The following is a 2051-nucleotide window of genomic DNA, read 5'->3' as shown; positions in this document are numbered from 1 at the left end:
CACATACAAGATTTCACGCCGATCGGTCCAGTAGTTTTCGAATCCATAGCGGTCAGACAGACAGACAGACAGACAGAAATTCATTTTTATATATATAGATTTTGACGTTTCTTGGCCTTGTTGTTTACAAAATTTCTGTAAGAGTGAAAGAGAAGGAGAGAATTTCATTGGGAGCCATTTGTAGACTCAAAATTGGCTAAATTTGACCGCGTGAAGAAAATTAGCTCAAACTTAAATATAGTAAAACTTTAAGAAATAATCAAATTATGGGTTGACATGAGCTGAACTACACAGTTTATATTATGGGTTAAGCCCTAATCTATACGCTAAAATCTGTTTTCCGGCATTTTGTCGAAGTCAAAAGAAGAAAAGTACCCTAAACGGGCAGTGGCAAGAATATTGCCACCTCAAAAGTTTTTGTGGTAAACGGGCAGTGGCATCTATATTGCCACCAGCGTTTTTGGGCTTAACCTAGATTTTGAAGTTTCTTTCAAACAAAAATTGTTTTGTACATGTTATCATGTATATAATCATTTCCATAATAGTATGCGTTGACAACTCTTCTGGTTTTCTCGGCCTTAAAGGGTTAACACAAAATTCATATTTTTACCAGTTTTATTTCGCATTTCTTTCACTGTGACGACCAATCGCCAATGATTACATAACCATTCTTAAACGATTTTTTCTTATTCCGGAATATTTCCGACCACTTTATTCACTTATTTCAACTAATGTTGCTCCAGGGCCTCTTCTAGGTAGCACCATTGGTCAATACAACCCATTTAGTGCATATCGAAAACCGATTTCAACGCCAGCTCCGGCTGGTCGTAGCCCAGCTCCTCGGGTGTGTCGATGCCCAGTTCGGTCAGAGTTGGGCGAATTTCCTGCAGCAGATAGGGATAGATTTGGTTGACCTGGTTTCCGCACTTGTCCTTGCAGCCCTCCAGGAACCGGATGGCCAGAGCGTAGTCGTTCAATCGGCGGCAAGCCTTCAAGGCAGCAATGATCACCTTTGGCTCTGGAACCAGATCCATACCGAGCAGATCGTTCATTCCCTTGCGGGCCTCCCAGTGGTCAATGTCCGATCGGCTGAAGTAGGCCTCATAGCGAGCATCGAATTCTTCAGCACTCTCGTTGCTGTGCGAGTGGCGGACAGCTCCAGCAGCGCCCAGCCGGGATGTCGTCAAGCCGACGGTTCCGCGGAGAACACCGAAAAGTTGACCAGCTGCAGAGCGAAGCATGATTGTTTTCTAAAAATAAAATCAAACAGCTCGAATTAACGATAGAACGCCAACGAAATGTGTCCAGGTTCGCTGGAATTTGATAATTCCGGTCATGGAACCTGTTAAGTAACAATACCTTTTCGCTTTTCCTAGCACTTGCGAAACACTCACGATGGAAAAAAGTGTGACAGAAACAGATGGACGACGATCAAAATCTTTCAGAACGAGATAAAATTTTGACGTTTTTGACAGTGCCCTCGGGCTACCAGATGCGAAAAAATATCCCTTTACACGCAAATTAAAAGTTAGACGGTTTTTGGACAAAATATATGACCCTGTGACTGGGATCTTTTATGTTTTGCAAGATGACGTCACGAATGAACACTCGGTTCGTTCTCGTTCTTCCTGTCCTCTTCCTTCCCACACAAATTTTACAGTGTTTCCGGTGATTTGTTTGGATTCTCATTCGTTGCCGATTTTTTCCCTCGCGGGGAGAATATTTACGTTAAAGCTCAATTATTACCAAGAGAACTCAATTCTGGGTACACACTATTTTTATTTCGCTGGAAACCAGCAAAATTTTGCTGGTTTTTGACATGCTGTAAAACCAGCAATCCATCCAGCAAAATATTTCTTGCTGAATTTTCAGTAATGCGGTTTGACAGCTTGTTTTGCTGGTCGTTCAGCAATTTTGTCCGAGCTCGAGTCTGGCCGAAATGTTTTGTTTTTTTTTTTCTTTTCAGACGAAACAAAAATTGGTAGAAAAGTTCGTTTGAACTTAATGTTCGGTATCCAGAGATAGCAAACGCGATGGACGCTCATTACAGA

The 2051-nt window shown here is 41.9% G+C and overlaps 1 protein-coding gene across 1 annotated transcript; it reads right to left on the bottom strand.

Annotated features, from left to right (window-relative positions):
* Positions 1 to 597: 597 nt before the first annotated feature.
* Positions 598 to 1517, bottom strand: LOC109411963 (cytochrome c oxidase subunit 5A, mitochondrial). Its single transcript, XM_019685622.3, has 2 exons — positions 1360 to 1517; positions 598 to 1250 (listed from the first exon to the last, which is right to left on the bottom strand). The coding sequence occupies exon 2, from the start codon at positions 1239 to 1241 to the stop codon at positions 783 to 785; it is 459 nt and encodes a 152-aa protein (XP_019541167.1). The 5' UTR covers positions 1242 to 1250; positions 1360 to 1517; the 3' UTR covers positions 598 to 782.
* Between the last annotated feature and the right edge of the window lie 534 nt (positions 1518 to 2051).

This window comes from Aedes albopictus, chromosome 3 (assembly GCF_035046485.1).
Source record: "Aedes albopictus strain Foshan chromosome 3, AalbF5, whole genome shotgun sequence".
Classification (NCBI taxonomy): Eukaryota; Metazoa; Arthropoda; class Insecta; order Diptera; family Culicidae; genus Aedes; species Aedes albopictus.
The sequence above is the reverse complement of the archived record's forward strand: the minus strand, read 5'-3'. Positions and strand labels throughout refer to the sequence as shown.

Excerpts from the sequence above, each read along its gene's own strand:
- LOC109411963 (XM_019685622.3), bottom strand. The coding sequence starts at position 1,241 with ATGCTTCGCTCTGCAGCTGGTCAACTTTTCGGTGTTCTCCGCGGAACC.